Source organism: Phocoena sinus, chromosome 17 (assembly GCF_008692025.1).
Source record: "Phocoena sinus isolate mPhoSin1 chromosome 17, mPhoSin1.pri, whole genome shotgun sequence".
In the NCBI taxonomy this organism is placed as follows: domain Eukaryota; kingdom Metazoa; phylum Chordata; class Mammalia; order Artiodactyla; family Phocoenidae; genus Phocoena; species Phocoena sinus.
The window spans coordinates 33,054,143-33,071,416 of record NC_045779.1 but is presented as its reverse complement, the minus strand read 5'-3'; the positions used below and the strand labels follow the sequence as shown (position 1 = coordinate 33,071,416).

The 17,274-nt window shown below is 37.9% G+C and overlaps 1 protein-coding gene and 1 long non-coding RNA gene across 13 annotated transcripts in view; one reads left to right on the top strand and one right to left on the bottom strand.

Annotated features, from left to right (window-relative positions):
• The window catches only part of LOC116742528, a 30,271-nt gene extending 25,154 nt beyond the window's left edge, over positions 1-5,117 (bottom strand). Inside the window, exons 1-4 of one of the 12 annotated variants that reach the window (XR_004346489.1) lie at positions 4,258-4,958; positions 4,007-4,053; positions 2,934-3,449; positions 538-1,133 (exon numbers count right to left, since the gene is read on the bottom strand). Coding sequence is in view for 3 of the 12 variants with exons in the window: in XM_032610241.1 (XP_032466132.1) it covers positions 2,966-3,063; positions 4,375-4,507; positions 4,601-5,080 (711 nt within the window). In the remaining 9 variants the exon portion in view is untranslated. Of the gene's footprint in view, positions 1-537; positions 2,571-2,933; positions 3,450-4,006; positions 4,054-4,257 lie in introns of those variants that run through there. The other 11 variants (XR_004346492.1, XR_004346491.1, XR_004346487.1 and 8 more) reach the window with 11 other exon arrangements.
• LOC116742533 lies at positions 5,082-15,544 on the top strand. The gene is made up of 3 exons (XR_004346503.1): positions 5,082-5,215; positions 7,014-7,053; positions 15,276-15,544. It is a non-coding gene; the product is annotated as an uncharacterized LOC116742533 (long non-coding RNA).
• The last annotated feature ends 1,730 nt before the right edge of the window (positions 15,545-17,274 follow it).

Here is a 17,274-nt window from a genome sequence, read left to right as displayed (position 1 = left end):
AGGTCCATTCAACAATACAAACCAAAATTACAAACGAACATAACTCTTTTGTCCAGCAGTTCAGCTTCTAGGACATATATATGGATACACTTGCTCATGTATGAAATGACATATATGATTACTTATTGCAGCATAATTTGTAATAGTAAATATGTGGAAACCAGCTAAGTGTGCACCAATGAGGGGTAAATTATGGCATATCCATCATTAAAAAAAAAAAAGATGAGAAAGCTTTTTATGCATTTGTATGGAAAGATATCCGAAATAGGTTACTAAGTGAAACACAAGCAAGGTGAACAGGTATATACTGTAATACTAATTAAATAAAAGTAAGAGACATAATATACACCCACATATATTATTTATTTTGTATTTAAACCTATTAACCTTTTATTGAAGTATAACATATATATATACAGAAAAGTGCACATTGTGTAACCTCAAAGAATTTTCATAACTGAACATACCCATGTAACTGGCACCAAGAGTCTAGGTCCTAGATCAAGAAACAGAACATTTCTTTTTTTTTTTTTTTTTAAACATCTTTATTGGGGTATAATTGCTTTACAATGGTGTGTTAGTTTCTGCTTTATAACAAAGTGAATCAGCTATACATATACATATGTTCCCATGTGCCTTCCCTCTTGCGTCTCCCTCCCTCCCACTCTCCCCATCCCACCCCTCCAGGCTTTCCCAAAGCCCCGAGCTAATATCCCTGTGCCTTGCGGCTGCTTCCCCCTAGCTATCTACCTTACTACGTTTGTTAGTGTGTATATGTCCATGACTCTTTCTCGCCCTGTCAAAACTCACCCTTCCCCCTCCCCATATCCTCAAGTCCGTTCTCCAGTAGGTCTGCGTCTTTATTCCTGTCTTACCCCTAGGTTCTTCATGACATTTTTTTTCCTTAAATTCCATATATATGTGTTAGCATACGGTATTTGTCTTTTTCTTTCTGACTTACTTCACTCTGTAGGACAGACTCTAGGTCTATCCATCTCATTACAAATAACTCAATTTCATTTCTTTTTAAGGCTGAGTAATATTCCATTGTGTATATCTGCACATCTTCTTTATCCATTCGTCCGATGATGGGTGCTTAGGTTCTTTCCATCTCCGGGCTATTGTAAATAGAGCTGCAATGAACATTTTGGTACATGACTCTTTTTGAATTTTGGTTTTCTCAGGGTATATGCCCAGTAGTGGGATTGCTGGGTCATATGGTAATTCTATTTGTAGTTTTTTAAGGAACCTCCATACTGTTCTCCATAGTGGCTGAACCAATTCACATTCCCACCAGCAGTGCAAGAGTGTCCCCTTTTCTCCACACCCTCTCCAGAATTTATTGTTTCTAGATTTTTTGATGATGGCCATTCTGACTGGTGTGAGATGATATCTCATTATAGTTTTGATTTGCATTTCTCTAATGATTAATGATGTTGAGCATTCTTTCATGTGTTTGTTGGCATTCTGTATATCTTCTTTGGAGAAATGTCTGTTTAGGTCTTCTGCCCATTTTTGGATGGGGTTGTTTGTTTTTTTGTTATTGAGCTGCATGAGCTGCTTGTAAATTTTGGAGATTAATCCTTTGTCAGTTGCTTCATTTGCAAATGTTTTCTCCCATTGAAACAGAACATTTCTATCACCCCAGAGGCCTCATCCTGTCCCTTCTAGTCACTATGACCACTCTACAAGAGTAGACATTATCCTGATTTCTAAAAGCATAGGCTAGTTTTGCTTACTTTTGTACTTCATAGGAATTGACTCATAAAATGTATACTCTTCTGTGTCTAGCTTTTTCATCCAGTATTGTATTTGTGCAATTCATCATATTGTACACTGCTCAATACCATTGCTGTTTAGTATTCCATTGTGTAAATGGGCCACAAATCATTTACTCATTCTACTATGTATGGATATTAGGGTAATTTCCAGTTTGAAGCTATTATAAATAGCACTACTATGAACTTTCTAATATATGCATATGCATGTCCATATACCTAGGCAAGGAATTGCTGAGGATCCTCATAACTGCAATTTTAATAGTACTGCCATACAGTTTGCAAAATTGATTGTACCAATTGACACTCCCACCAGCAATGTACAAGAGCTCCAATTGTTACAAAACCTCACCCACACTTGCTATATTCTGTCCTTTTAATTTTAGTTATTCTTGTATTTGTGTAGTGATATTGCACTGTGGTTTTAACTTGCAGTTCTCTAATGACTGATGAGGTCGAGCACCTTTTCACATTCATGTACTATTTACTATTTAGATATACCCTTGTGTGAAGTATCTAGGTCTTTTGCCTAATTTTCTATTGAATTATCTGTCTGTTACAGTTTTAAATTTTGAACCACGTGAATACTAATTTTTAAAAATTTTAAAGTAGGGCTTCCCTGGTGGCGCAGTGGTTGAGAGTCTGCCTGCCGATGCAGGGGACACGGGTTCGTGACCCGGTCTGGGAGGATCCCGCATGCCGCAGAGCGGCTGGGCCCGTGGGCCACGGCCGCTGAGCCTGCGTGTCCGGAGCCTGTGCTCCACAACAGGAGAGGCAACGGCAGTGAGAGACCTGCGTACCGCCAAAAAAAAAAAAAAAAAAATTTTAAAGTAATGTAATTAAAAATATAAATAAATTTTAGAGTGCTCTATGCTGCATGTTCTCTCCTTCGAGATTTATAATACAAGAGTATTTCAGAAGCTCTAAAATGTCTTAAAATTTTCACCACAGAACAGTTGGAGAAACGCTGTCTCCATTCTTGTCTAATTTTTAGTTTTCATGGAATTAATAATTGCTTCCGTTTTTTACTTGCTTATATTTTTTAAGTTCTCTCTCGAATTTTATCACGTATTTCATTAGATCTATCAAACATCTATCAATATAACGACCCAAATACTCAAAATTAGTAATCTAAATAAATTCAATTACACTAACCAGCCTTTCTTCTTGGAGTCTGCCATCTTCTATCACCCCAGAGGCCTGGTCCTGTTTTCTGGATCCCATGTCTTTCTCTTTCTTGTCTTGCTCTCATGCTTTCTTGGAGCACAACCTCTAGTAACTTGCCCTTAAAAAAAAGAAAAAAAAAAAAAAAAGGTGGATGGATGGATGGAAAATAAATGTTTTCATCCTTGTATATGTAAAAATGTTTTTATTCTACTCTTACAGTTGATGGATAGTTTGACTATAGGATTCTAGGTTGGAAGTTATTGTCTTACAAAACTTGAAATTTCACTGTAGTGTTTTAGCATAAAAGTGTTATTGTTGAGAAACCCAATGCCATTCTAATTCCCATCCATTTATTCCTGCTTCTTCCCTCTAAAAACTTTTAGAATCCTCTCTTTATTCTTCGTGTTCTGATCTTTTTAATGGTGTGCTTTAACATAGGTCCTTCTTCATTCACTGTGGGTAGCTGGTGGGTCCTCTAAATATGAAGATCTTTGTCTTTTGGTCCTGGAAGAAATTCTTGAATTATTATTTTGATCATTTCCTCCCTTCTTAATTTTTGTTCTCTTTCTCTAGAATTCTTAGTTTGTAAACTTACTGGATGAATGAATGAATGGGAAAAGTTTTCTGAGCACTTTTTGTAGCAAAAAGTTTATTAAGGAATGAACCACAGATTATCAGACCATATCTTTAGAGCTAAGTATTTTATTTTAAATAATCAAATTTTACAACACACTCTTTCATTACAGCTTCCATGTATTGTGAAATGTAACACTGCTACTGTCATTTCAGGCAATACAAACATACAGGAAGCACTGATTTTCTGTAGACAGAAATCCCTGATTGAGGTCAGGCATTCCCTATTACTTTTGCTTTAGAATTCATTAAATGCCTAGCATGGACTTGGTATTGTGTATAATATTTGCACCACACTTTGCAAAATAGCCATTTCAGGTGTAGAAAAGTGTTTGTTTAAGGTAAAAACTTCTTTGCAGTCTTTTTTGGTTGGCATTAAACACCGCATTCTTCCCAGATCTATAAGAAAGAAATGTTTGCAGTCTTACCTGGAATCAAAGGAGGGACTCTCTCAAGGTTACTTTTCAATCTCTGTCTGTAATTATGGACGTCAGGAGAGAAAAAAAAAAAGTCAGAAAAATACGTCCCTAGTAGAGAAGCACCCAACAGGAACTAAACATCTGAAGGTTTAGACAGGATTAAACTCTGACAGGGCTTATCAGCCACCCCCACACGACTAAAGTAGTTGGAAGTGAGGTTAGATTGGAGTCCAGATAAGCAAGTGAATCTACACCCCTACCTGACTCACTGGGCTGAGAAGTGCGGAGCCCTAGTAAGTCACCACCGCATGTCCTCAAAGGGCTTTCCGCGCAGGATTGGAGTCAGGAAACGGCAGCTGCCACACCCACCACGCTACCTCTGTCTGCTGTTTGGCGACTCCCGGAAGACGCGCCCATGGGACCAGAGGAGATTCCTCCTGGGTTGGAGGGTCCGCTGACTGGGTGTGAAGCTGCGAAGAGGAAATTTCCCCAAAAGAAAACCTTTACAACCTAGTGGGTTGGGTGGAGAGAAGACAAACTAAGCGCCCCTGGCTCACTTCCCCACTCCCAAACCCCCGCCCGAGCCCCGCCGGTGTGGCACACGTTGTCTGGGCGCCACAAGGCGGAGATTTCGGGCCTCAGGCCGAGGCCGGAGCCTTGCTGGGAGGATCGCGGGCCAGTGGCCCTCATCCCCGCCTCGGCATCCACCGCTGACGTAGCCTGAGAAGTCTGGGGATGGTGGAGCTCCGACAGGCGGGCTTGGGTGGCAGGCAGCGCCTGGGAGGGCCAGGTCGGAGAGAGGAAGCTCCACCCCTGTGCACCCCGCCGTCGCAGAGTTGACCAGTCTCTAGAAGAGAAGAGTCCGCTCCGGCTCCGGATAAGCAGCGGCTTGGCGTGGGCTGCGCGGAGAATGGACGGCCTCGTGATCTCATGTCCGGCAGGCTGTACGGCCTGCCGACCCGGCTCGCGCAGGGGGTGGAGCCGCGGCAGCGGCGGGCACTTCCGGAATCGACCGGCTGCCTGAGTGCCCGCGCCACCCGCTACCATGAACGAGGAGGCCATCTGCAGCGTCCTGCCCACCATCCCGTAACACAAGCTCGCCGACTTGCGCTACCTGAGCCGCGGCGCGTCCGGCACCGTGTCTTCTGCCCGCCACGCAGACTGGCGCGTTCAGGTGGCCGTGAAACACCTGCACATTCACACCCCGCTGCTCGACAGGTAGGGCGCCTTGGCGGCTCCACCGCGGATCCCCGAAATCTGCGTTCCCCACCCCAGTGGCTCTAATCCCGGGCAAGCGGGCTTTGAACCCCAAGCGACGGTGACCCTTTGGGATCGGCCGCACACCTCGTCACCTCTAGGCAGCCTTTCAACACTTGGGCTAACATGGTGGGGAGAGCAGGCTTCTCTGGAGATGCCCCAATCGCGCTTCTTTTCACTGCCCTCTCCTTTTTTTCTTACTCCTGGGCTTCCTTTCTCCAGACACCAAAAATCAGCGATCACAGCCCAACTCTAAGCGTCCTCTTTATTGAAATTGGGTTCTGTTTGCTTTGTTTTTCCCTTTTTTTTTTTGAAGTCGAATTCTAGGGCTGCACCGCCCAATAGGTAGCTCTTAGCCACAGGTGGCTATTACTTTTTTTTTTTAAGTGGCTATTAGAAAATTTCAAATTGTATATGTGGTTCACATTATATTTTTATTGAACAGCACTGCTGTAGAGTCTGGCACGTTTTGGTTTGGGCTTTTTGTTGTTTTTGGTTTACACATGTAGGCATGAAAGTTTAGATATCAAACTCAATTTTGTTTCTCCTCTTACCGTCACAGGGAAGGAAGCCTGTCTCTAGAGGAAACTTGTATTATTTTTGCTAACAATAAACGGAAATCAGAAAGCTGTTAAATGACCAAAACTTTTGAATGTCTCTCCCATCCTGGAACAAGTTTAGTGCAATGTCCAGATTTCAAGAGAAGGCTAGATTAGTTCCTGTTTCCAGAAAAACCTTTCAACCATATATATTAATCAGTGAGTCTAGTCACTAGCCTTGTGTATTTTCCTTCCAATAGGAATTTAACTAGGCCCTGCATTCAATTCTTAGTGAGTTAACATCCATGATTGCAACATTCTCCTCTCCTCCCCCTCTATCTAAAGTGAAAATAAATCATGCTAGGTGCCTGATTAGCCAGAGTATCCAACAGCAGATAAATTCCTCAGCTTCAGCCCTGCTAATGGTATTGACTTTCATCTGCCTGTGGCTTTTACTTGCTCTCTTGCGATCAGGCTTGGATGGGCTAGATCTCACAGTAAGTTTGAGACACCTCTAGAAATTGTTCTCGCTTTTTGTGTACCATAATCCTGATTTAGTGATATACAGGGTATATTTACCCTGGGTCTTGAATTCTGTGGAACAATTACTGGGAAATTATGTGTATGTAGTCAACTTTGAAGGGTGGTGGTTGATTAGAGAGGGTAGATGTATTTTAGAATCATCTATTAAAATTTATGGAAATCTAGCACTGATGGACTCCTTAGGTATTTTAAAGAAGATGGATCCTCCCATTTTGGATGCTGCTTCTCAAGATTTTAATTTATCTAAGTTTTGTGCCTTTGGGGACCAAGAAATGAAGGGAGCTCCCTTTCGTGCTCATTAACAATTTCATAATCTAAAATTCTTCACTAAATCGGGTAGGAAATTAATTCTGCCGTCAAAGAAGCCATAAGGACCAGTGCAACACTCTGGCATTACTGCATCACATTTTTTCTTCCACTTGTTTCCTAGAATGTTAATATTAGCTGTATTTATGTAGTCTGAGCATAGGACTGGGCTATGCAGTTGACTCACAGGGTGTCTTATGTCCTCACTTATGAAGTGGGAATAACAGATACTTATACTTCTTGGGCTCTGGTGTGGATAATGTTTGCATTGTTCTTTGAGATCACAAAAGAAAAATAAGTTTATGTGCTGTAACGTGTTCTTATTTTAGTGATTGGTCAATTATTGTCTGTAACATGACTTCTGCCCATAGGAGGACCTTCCCCAACAATCTCCCAAAGCCTTATGAGTAGGTGAGTCTGATAGGTTGTTCAAATACCTTGTGTAAACAGTGTAACTGTTTTGTAACTGAAATTTGCTATGGGTAATTTTGGTAATATGTCTATAAAAGCTGTTTTACATTTTAATTTTTTTAATATAAAAACCTATTTTTAAACTGTTTTGGCTTTCTCTGTTTTCCCATTCATTCTTCCTGAAATCTGACTTCAAGAATTTTCCTTCTCTGATTAAGCAGTGAGTGGAAGAAACAAAGGCTTTAGAGGTCCACAATTGCAATTCAAATCTGACTCCAAATCTGCCACTTATTGTTGGCATGACCATTAGAAACTATTAATTTATGTGAGCCTTAGTGTTCTCATATATAAAGTAGGGATAATGAAACCAACTGTAGTAAAGTGGCCAACACATAAAAGGATCACAAGAGAAGGAAGAATGCATCATACTCTTAATGGGAGGAGGAATTAGTATATTAAGTATCACTAAGATATCCCCTAGCATGCCCTCTCTATTATTCTTTCTCAGAGTATCCAGGAACCTTCCTGGCAAAGGTGCTACTCAATAACTGTCTTGTTGACCTACATTTCATGAGGCAAATACAGACCTCTTTCAGCTTAGGAAATATAAATTTAATTAAAATAGGTCTCACAAACTGGTATAATTGGGTGCCTCACAGTTGGGATATTAAGTGGCTGAAGAGCAGGGAGAAGAAGAGAAACTCTTTATGCATTCTTGTAATTCCTGAATTTTGAAACATATAAGTATATTACCTATTCAAAACATAGATGAATAAGATTTTTTTGGTTTATTTTGCTTATTGTTTGCTTATTGTTTAGATCAAACTCTAAATTTTCAGCTTTCTTCCAGTAACACCAACTGGAACACTTCACACATAATGGAGAATAACCACCATTTTCAGGTCTGGGATTCAGTGAATTGCTAGGGGTACTAAGGACAACTTTGTTTTAGTACTTTTTACACTCAAATCCCTTCTATCATGATGAGGCATAAGTGGTCTTTTACCTTTCAATTTAGTGCTTACCCTTATTAAATTTACCAGTCAATTGGCTAATATTTAGAGAAAGAGCCTCTGCTCTATGTATTACCAGAGTTGCCACCAGACCCTTGCTCAAAACTCACCAATCCCTCCTTTGAACAGGAACTAACGTATATCTTTAAGTCACAGGGTCTGGACACAAAGGAAGTTATAGGAAGAGAAAAAAAAAAACTGGTTAGAATCAGCTGAAACCAAAATGGCTACGAATCTGACCTCCAGCAGACCCTGAGTCTCATTCTATGCTGATTTTACTATATAGTATACTATATGACACACCTACAGGTGACTATGACCAGATGTCACAAACCAAAAAAGGACAGAAAAGGGGTGGTACCCCATTTCCAGGGAAGCCCTGCTTCTTTCCCAGAAAACCAATGCACATGCCTCACTGTCATTAGTCTCACTCCTACCCTCATCGTCCTTATTCCTTAAAAGCAAATCCCTCTCACCATTAAGGTGAGAAGTTGATCGTGAACTAAGTTTCTACTACTCCATTCTCTGACCATTGAATAAAGCTGCTTCAATCTCAGCTTCGGTTTTATTTTGGCTGCATGAACTCAAATGGAGAAAGAACCTTCCCCACTGAGGCAGAGGGCCTCAGCAGGGCTAGGGAGCAAGCATGGGTCCATAAGACTTAATTTGGTAAAGTATACATAACAGTGCTTTGGGAAAATTCCTTTAAAATAGCCAAGTAATGACATGAACATACACAGAATGCATAAAACTGTATGGTATTCCTTTCATAGAATCTTTTCAAGAAGTAATACTTATTCTGATAATACTATTGTTACTAAAAAATATTTTTGAACCATTTGTTTGGAGATGTCTTTAGACTCAATTTACAATCTCATGTTTGCACAGTTATAGCTAATATAGACGAGTAAATAAGAGATGATAAGTCCACCATAGTTTAGAGTAGGAAAAAATCATTTCAATAGAGATTGACTAAGGAATGACAGGGCATCTGCTCCACACAGAGCAATCAGCTCACTGCTTTAAGGGAATATTTTAAAAATAATTTGTTCATTATAAAACTATATAACAGAATATGTGCATCCATGAATGATTTTCTTTTTAGAATTATCTAGGTAAGCAATATAATACTATGATTGCTAAAATATTCTTAAATTAGCCATTTAGTGTGCCTTTAGACTCAGTTTACAAGTAATGTGAAAGACTTAATCTCATTTTTGTTTGGTTATAGTTAATGCAGGACACTAAATGAAAAGATAAATCCTAATATAATTCAGAGCTAAGAGATAGCATTTCAATAGACATTGGCCAAGAAATTATCTATGAAAGAAGTAAGATTTAAATTAGACCTTGAATACAAGTACCATTTGGAGATGTGTAGAGAGATAAAGATAGCATCCTATGCAGAAACAACTGTGTAAACAAAGGATCAATACTGGACAACTCAGATTCTGCTCATGAGAGAGTAAATAGATGTAAGTGAAAACAAATATGTAAGGGAAAACTAAGAAACAAAATGAGGGTAAGAGTTTGTACGAAATTGTGGAGAGCTGTGGGCATATATGAGTTTTGATTAGCGTGATGCCACTGGTAGCCACACACCACATTCAAAAACCATTTTTATTATTTTGCTCTAAGGCTTTCCATTAGCAGTTTGATGGGATTCATTGTTTGGTAATACTTCAGTGTGTATGCTGCTTTCATTAGCTAGTATAAGCAAGATTCCTATTAAAGATTTTTTATTTCCTATAACATTTCTATTTTAATTTGTTAGATATTTATAGTTTAAAATATTTGATGAAGACTCTATGACCTCTGGAAGATCAGAATAGCAGAGGTATGAAAAACAAATGACTCCATTCATTAAAATGTGAAAAAGTAGCTTATTTTCCCAAGAGTGGTGCATGAAAGGCCACTGTGTAGATTGCATAATCTTGCAAAGAAAAAAACAAGCCTGTTTTTCACCAAAGCGGATCTGTTGGAGTTTTCTTCTAGTTCCTACATTCTTTAATTCACAGTTGTATGACTTCTTTATTCTCCTTGTTTTACATTGTTTACTATTTCTTCCTGTCTTGACTCTTATTCCACTAACTTGTCCTAAAGCCTCAAAATCTCCCACCTACACCGTTATGTTAGTCACCACGGCAATGCTTAGGGCAGGTTATAATATATAGGCAGATACTGCCTTTATCTGGCATGTTCCCTTTGTGAGTACCTTTCAAACATCTTTCAGTGTTTGGTACTTTCTTCATTCCCGATCATCCAGTATGTCCATGACCTCAAGTGAAATCACTGTAACACTTTACTAAGTATTATGAGAGATTGGACATGATAATATTATGGGACTCTCTAAAGGAAATAACAAACCTGAACTAGAAATCATTATGCAAGGCTTCCTAGTGGAGAGGAAACCTAAGGTTAGCCAAAGTGATAATCAGGAGCTACCCAGGCAAAATGTTGAGGTAAATAAATGCTGTCAGAAAGCATGGAATAAGCAAGTGTTCAGAGGAGAAAGAGCTGACGGTTTTGAGGGAACTGCAGGTGACTTGGCAGAGATGGCACATGGGCAGTGAATCTGAGATGGGCGTGAGGAACGAGGCTGACAGGGTAATCAAAGCCTGGGTTGTGAAAGGACATGGATGCCATAGGATAGATGATGTCTTTCATCCTGAAGGTAAAAAGATGCTACCGACAAATTTTAAGGAGGAATATTACATGAAAACGTACAAAGTTTTAGGAAGATTTTTCTAGCTTCAATGTAGAGAATGTGTTAGGAGTGCTCAAGACAGGAGATAAGGAGTTCCACTAAGAAGATATTTTAATATTCTGAATGAGAGATGATAGAACCCTGAAGTGGAAATATGGTAGAAGGAATGGAGTGAAAGGGAATACTCTAGTGATGTTATGCGGGTAAAATTAACAGGATTTTGTGCTTAATTGAATGTGAGGAGTGAGTGAAAATAAAATTTAATCTGAGAATTAAAAAAGTATAATATATGTAATGTTTTCTTCAAGCTAGTATTCAGAAATATTAGTTTTGATTTAAATTCTGTTTATACCATAGTGTTCTATCCATTATAGGGATAGAATTTGGTGTAATTTTATAAAATTGACTTCCACCTAGTCTGTATTTGTTTCTAGTACATTTTTAAAGATTCTTCATTATGTGTCTAGTTTGATGAATTCCTATGATAATGTCTATTAACTGTCTTTATCCAGGTATTACTAGACTGGCAATGGCTTCTATTTTTGTACCTTGAGAGTCTCTCTCTCTCTTTCTCCCCGCACCTTCTTCTTTCCCTCTCTCTCTCTCTCTCTGTCCCTCTCTCTCTGTCTCTGTCTCTCTCTAATTACTTTCATTTCATCTCTTCTCATTGCTTTCTTATTTCCAGGTGGTAGAGAGTGGGATTTAATCCTAATTGGATCCAAGCTGAGGCCAGATCCTTTCTTTCACAAATTATGGGCCCCGTTTCATACCAATTCACTTTGGTGGGTGTGTATGTGTATGTGGAGTGGTGGTATTTTTGAGCCCCTTGTATGGTGGGCTACATAAATACAGTAATAAAAATTTTTTTAAATAGAATTTTTATGAAGAAATAAGAGCAATTCATATCCTATAAGAAGCCTATAAATAATGTTTTCTTTCTCCTTCAGTCTTTGCCAGACTGGCTAAGCTGCCATGACTTAAACGAAGAGTCTGCAAAAATGATCTGAGACAGCAGAAATAAGCCTGTTTCTTATATGAGACACAGGATTTATTAGATCCACTTTAGAGATTCTGTGAAAAGTTTTAATTTTAAATGGATTTTTAAATGTCCTCCCCCTTTTCTTCTTTTAAAATCAATATTTTCTGCCTCTTGTCTGTATTTTTTAAGTGTTAACCCTCAAATTGAATATACCCTGTGCTTGGCAAATGAATATTAAATGAGCTTTCCTGGAAAATGTGTTTGCTCTTTAAATTTGACAGTCATTGCTTATATGGTAAATGTTGTCAGTGCCAAGAACTACCTGGCATGGCTGCCAGCTACAGGTCCATTATTTTCATTGCCTTTAACCTATAATAAATATTTACTGCTTTCCATAGAAAGAGACTGCGTAGCTAAGCAGGATGAAAAGTAAGTTTATTCTTCTGAACCTTAGTTTCTGCTTTCACATCTAAAAGATAACATTAAACGCTTCCTCTGTGTACTGCTGTCTTTACAAAACTGTTTCTTACCACTTATTTTGTGAAATGCTCACATCAGCCAAATCATGTCTATTTGAAATGACAGTTTGAATTTATGACTAAGTGAGACCCAAATTCTCCTTCATCGTGGAGTTATCTACATTTTTTGTTTTGTCATTGGGAGAAGGTTCTGAATTTTAATAGAATTTTTTGAGGAATGTATGCCTTTAAGTATAAAATCACCAGGATTTGCTCCGGGAATTTGGAGAAGAACTAAGCCTACAGGTAAAAATCAAGAGATCCTAATTGGGAAGAGGCAGAATTCAAAGGCTAGGAGGATGCTTTGATCTTTTAGATATGCAGGCTGGCAATGGGGACCCACTGAAGATGATTAAACTGAGGAATGGCATATAAATGTCATTGTGAAATGATTACTCTGATGATATGTGGAGACTGAAATGGTAGAGTCAGGAAAGTGGGGTTTAATATAAACAAATATAGTAATTGAAAGAAATACAGCAATATTGTACATCAGGAATATTATAATAGTGTATGTGTGTAAGTACCTAGGCACATGAATTTTTATTGTGAGACTTTTTATAATAATAAATATTTGGAAAGAGCTTAAATTGTCGAAAATCAGGGATTGGTAAAATAAATATGCTACTCTCCACTCTAATGAAGCCACTATATTTGATTTCTAAAAAGCATATTTAGTACACAATGTTCACGGTACATGGTTGACATAAAATAATGTTCATGACACATTAAGTGAAAAATTGAATATCTATGACAGATTCATATTATATGCAAATAAACACATCTAGATGGAAACACTAAAATGTTATCTCTAAATGATCAAGTTATAGTTGGTTTTATTTTCTCCTTTTATTGGTATTTAGATTTATTTTCTAAATTTTTATAACAAGTGAGCACTGTAGGCATGATGTCTGCACTTGTCCACATGATGAGATATTATAATGCAGCACTAGGGATGTGGTCATGAAATTTGAGAGAAGGGCACAGTTTTGGAAGTCAGTGTTAGATTGAACTGGAATTTGATGACATTGAGTTCATCTAGAATTCTAATAAATTTCATGTGATTGACCAGTGTCACCACCAATGAAGCTCTACAATGTAGTCATTTCTCAAATATTAACTTTATGTGTATCACAACCTTACTTCATGGGAGAGAAAATGTGTGAACAAAGAAAACAGCCTTACAGTCAAGGAACTTTTCTATGGTAATGTCTTATAGTATAGTCTCTAACTACATAGGATAATTATATCGGGCAAGGATAATCTACCACTAGCAAACCTGTGAAGTTTTCAGCTACAAAGAAATTACGTCTCTTTCCAAATAAAAGTTTAAACTCCCTTATATTCTAACAAAATATTTTCAGTTAAAAGAGACAATGAATTAAGTGAAAATGTATGGCATCAGCCAAACATCATGTATGCTTAGTATAAAAAATTTTTTTTCAGTCACAGACAAAATACACCAACCAGTGCATTATGATTTACTTCATTTAAAAAATATTTTCATTATCTATCTTGTGCAAGGCACTGTGTTAAGCCCTTCAGAGCACACAAAACTTATGAAATATAGTATGATCTCAAGGAGGTAATAGTCAGATGAAATGACATAAGTATTGATAGCCAGAAAGCAAGGTAAATATAACAAGGTAACTATAACAACAATAAGAATCATACAGACAACTAGTTTAACTGAATAGAAACAGAACTCTTTAAGTTTTAGATTTTCATAAGAAGCTGAGAACAATACAATAGGTATTGCGTACCCTGCCACTTCAGAGGGTGGCAGTAGATGCAAGACTTTCCAAGAAACTATGAGAGCTGTTATGCCATCATTAACCCACCATGTTCCTATAGACAAAAGTAACCCACTTTACTGAATGGAAAGTTTTCAGCTCAAAGGGACGTTGTATAGAGGAGGATTTTGAGAAACTGAAAGAAGTGAATTATGTTCTCAATTATTAAGTATGTAACTGGCAACAGATAGCTAGCAAGAAAACCTGATAGATCAGCTCCTCCGCAGTCCTAGGTCTTGAGTGAGTAGCAGTAAGAATCTACACACATAATTTTAATTGTCATAAGAAAATATTAATTTCTAATTTTGACTATGGAGTATATACTCACAGTCCCAAAAAAGTGATTGCTGATGGTTTCAAAATACTGCTTCATTTAGTAGATACAAAGTTTACACCTACATGGATCATATAACTAAGTCCTAAAGAGTTTAAGTCATATGATACATGATGGCATAAACTATATATATATACACACACACACACACATATATATATTAAGATTCAGAACAGTGATTCTATGATATGAAGAGTTAGATGATTTTTTTCAGAACAAGCTTTGTTCTCACAGGTTATACCTATTTTATAATCACAAGATTATAAAAGAAAATTTTATAAGAAATCACAAGGATTTGAGGAGCAATCTATTTATTTTCAGTAGAATGGGGTAAAATTCTGCCATTGTGCATTTCAAATCAGGGAAAGGGAAGCTGAATTATTTAATACATATTTTTGAGACAAATAGCTCACTATTTGGATAAAATAAAGCAAAATCCATACCTCATTCTTTGTAACTTCCAAATTGCTCAAATGGCAAAAATACTTAAATAAAAAATAATCCATAAAAATAGCATAAGAAATCTTCCTAGGGTTTAATTTTTTGAAAGTACTCTAAGAATGGGGAAGACCTGAGTATAGTAATAACTTCAGACAACATAAAAGATAAATTTGAAAATATAAACATTTTAAAGAGTTTTTATGGGACACACACTCCAAGTCAAATACATAGAAAAAGTTGTTCTATATCCCTCATAGATACACAGTTCCTGAGGTGGCTCCTAATGATCCTTATCCTCGTGTATTATCCTTCTCTTAAATGTGGGCTAGATCTGGTGACAGTTTCCAACAAATAGAAAAAGCAAAAATGATGGATGTTACGTTCATGATTAAATAATAAAGGACTGTATCTTCCTTTCTCTGGCTTCAACACCTTAGACTGCTGCCATGTCATGAGGACATTCAGGGAGCCAGTGGAGAGCCCTATGTGACAAAGAAACAAGACCTGACAGCAACAACGTGAGCAATCTTGGAAGGGGACTCTCCCCCAGTTGAGCTTTCAGATGACTGTAGGCCCTGCCAATATTTTGATGGCACCCTGCCTGAGAGCCGGAGCCTGAGGCTTTGACACTCCCAGCTCACTTGCACCTGTTTTCCTATATCTGTTTCCATAGAAACTGTGAGATAATAAATGTCTGTTGTTCTAAGCTGCTAAAGTTTTTGGACTATTTGTTACACAGGAATACATAATTAATAAACCTCTTAATTCTTTTTTTTAACGTCTTTATTGGAGTATAATTGCTTTACAATGGTGTGTTAGTTTCTGATTTTTAACAAAGTGAATCAGTTATACATATACATATGTTCCCATATCTCTTCCTTCTTGCATCGCCCTCCCTCCCACCCTCCCTATATGCCGCCTCTAGGTGGTCACAGAGCACCGAGCTGATCTCCCTGTGCTATGCGGCTGCTTCCCACTACCTATCTATTTTACGTTTGGTAGTGTATATATGTCCATGCCACTCTCTCACTTTGTCACAGCTTCCCCTTCCCCTCCCCATATCCTCAAGTCCATTCTCTAGTAGGTCTGTGTCTTTATTCCCGTCTGGCCCCTAGGTTCTTCATGACCTTTTTTTTTTTTTTTCTTAGACTCCATATATATGTGCTAGCATATGGTATTTGTTTTTCTCTTTCTGACTTACTTCACTCTGTATGACAGAGTCTAGGTCCATCCATCTCACTACAATAACTCAGTTTCGTTTCTTTTTATGGCTGAGTAATATTCCATTGTATATATGTGCCACATCTTCTTTATGCATTCATCTGTTGATGGACACTTATGTTGCTTCCATGTCCTGGCTATTGTAAATAGAGCTGCAATGAACATTTTGGTACATGACTCTTTGAATTATGGTTTTCTCAAGGTATATGCCCAGTAGTGGGATTGCTGTGTCATATGGTAGTTCTATTTGTAGTTTTTTAAGGAACATCCATACTGTTCTCCATAGTGGCTGTATCAATTTACATTCCCACCAACAGTGCAAGTGGGTTCCCTTTTCTCCACACCAACTCCAGCATTTATTGTTTGTAGATTCTGACCAGTGTGAGATGATATCTCATTGTAGTTTTGACTTGCATTTCTCTAATGATTAATGATGTTGAGCATTCTTTCATGTGTTTGTTGGCAGTCTGTATATCTTTTTTGGAGAAATATTTATTTAGGTCTTCTGCCCATTTTTAGATTAGGTTGTTTGTTTTTTTGTTATTGAGCTGCATGAGCTGCTTGTAAATTTTGGAAATTAATCCTTTGTCAGTTGCTTCATTTGCAAATATTTTCTCCCATTCTGAGGGTTGTCTTTTGGTCTTGTTTATGGTTTCCTTTGCTGTGCCAAAGCTTTGAAGTTTCATTAGGTCCCATTTGTTTATTTTTGTTTTTATTTCCATTTCTCTAGGAGGTGGCTCAAAAGGGATCTTGCTGTGATTTATGTCATAGAGTGTTGTGCCTATGTTTTCCTCTAAGAGTTTGATAGTTTCTGGCCTTACATTTAGGTCTTTAATCTATTTTGAGCTTATTTCTGAGTATGGTGTTAGGGAGTGATCTAATCTCATACTTTGACATGTACCTGTCCAGTTTTCCCAGCACCACTTATTGAAGAGGCTGTCCTTTCTCCACTGTACATTCCTGACTTCTTTATCAAAGATAAGGTGACCATATGTGCGTGGGTTTATCTCTGGGCTTTCTATCCTGTTCCATTGATCTATCTTTCTGTTTTTGTGCCAGTACCATACTGTCTTGATTACTGTAGCTTTGTAGTATAGTCTGAAGTCAGGGAGCCTGATTCCTCCATCTCCGTTTTTCATTCTCAAGATTTCTTTGGCTATTCGGGGTCTTTTGTGTTTCCATACAAATTGTGAAATGTTTTGTTCTAGTTCTGTG